A 738-nucleotide genomic window follows, 5' to 3' on the forward strand; every position below is an offset into this window, starting at 1 on the left:
TGGTGCTGGGGGATTGAACCGTGGTCCCTTTGCTTTGCTAAGCTTGTTCTAAGTAGGTGCTTTAGACCACTGAGCCATCTCACCAGCCCCCATAAAATGTTTCAAAGCTAGCGGTCCAAGTTGTAGAGTAATTAATTGTCTAGCAATACAAGGTCCTGGGTTCAAGCCTCAGTATCACAAGCTAAGTAAACCTAAGATTATCTCAGTCCTTCTCGCCTCAAAGTGTGGTATTTGAGATCATACCTGACTCTGGACATAATGCAAACATCAGTTCAAGAATGTGATAAAGTTCTGTATATTTGTTAACAATATTATGTTAACAATATTATTTAGATTTATATATAGTATTTAAGTATTAGTGACTGACATTAACAGCCTATATGAAGAAAACATTTGCATTAACAAATTATGAAGTTTAACTGACTTCATGCTTGAGGGATTTTGTTTGTTTAATTTTAGGTCTTGGGTTGGAGGATAGTTGCAAGTATTGTTTGGTCTGTGGTGCTTCTGCCTGTATGTACAACAGTATTTATAATCTTCAGCAGCATTGATTTATTTCATCCTATTCAGTGGTTGTCAGGTAAGTGATATTTAGCTTGGGGAAAACAAATTTACAAGACCTACTTCTCAGTGTAATTGAATTATGTTCAAATAATTTGTTTTTAAATTGATATAGCAGGGCTGGTGAGATGGCTCAGTGGTCTAAAGCACCTACTTAGAACAAGCTTAGCAAAGCAC

At 36.3% G+C, this 738-nt stretch overlaps 1 protein-coding gene across 1 annotated transcript in view; it reads left to right on the plus strand.

Annotated features, from left to right (window-relative positions):
- Ndc1 (NDC1 transmembrane nucleoporin) overlaps nt 1–738 on the plus strand; it is a 68,260-nt gene that overhangs the window by 1,758 nt on the left and 65,764 nt on the right. Inside the window, exon 2 of the mRNA XM_023724184.1 lies at nt 460–580. Within this exon, the coding sequence (XP_023579952.1) occupies nt 460–580 (121 nt within the window). The remainder of the gene's footprint in view (nt 1–459; nt 581–738) is intronic.

The sequence above is a fragment of the Octodon degus genome, unplaced genomic scaffold (genome assembly GCF_000260255.1).
Source record: "Octodon degus isolate 3935 unplaced genomic scaffold, OctDeg1.0 scaffold00107, whole genome shotgun sequence".
Lineage (NCBI taxonomy): Eukaryota > Metazoa > Chordata > Mammalia > Rodentia > Octodontidae > Octodon > Octodon degus.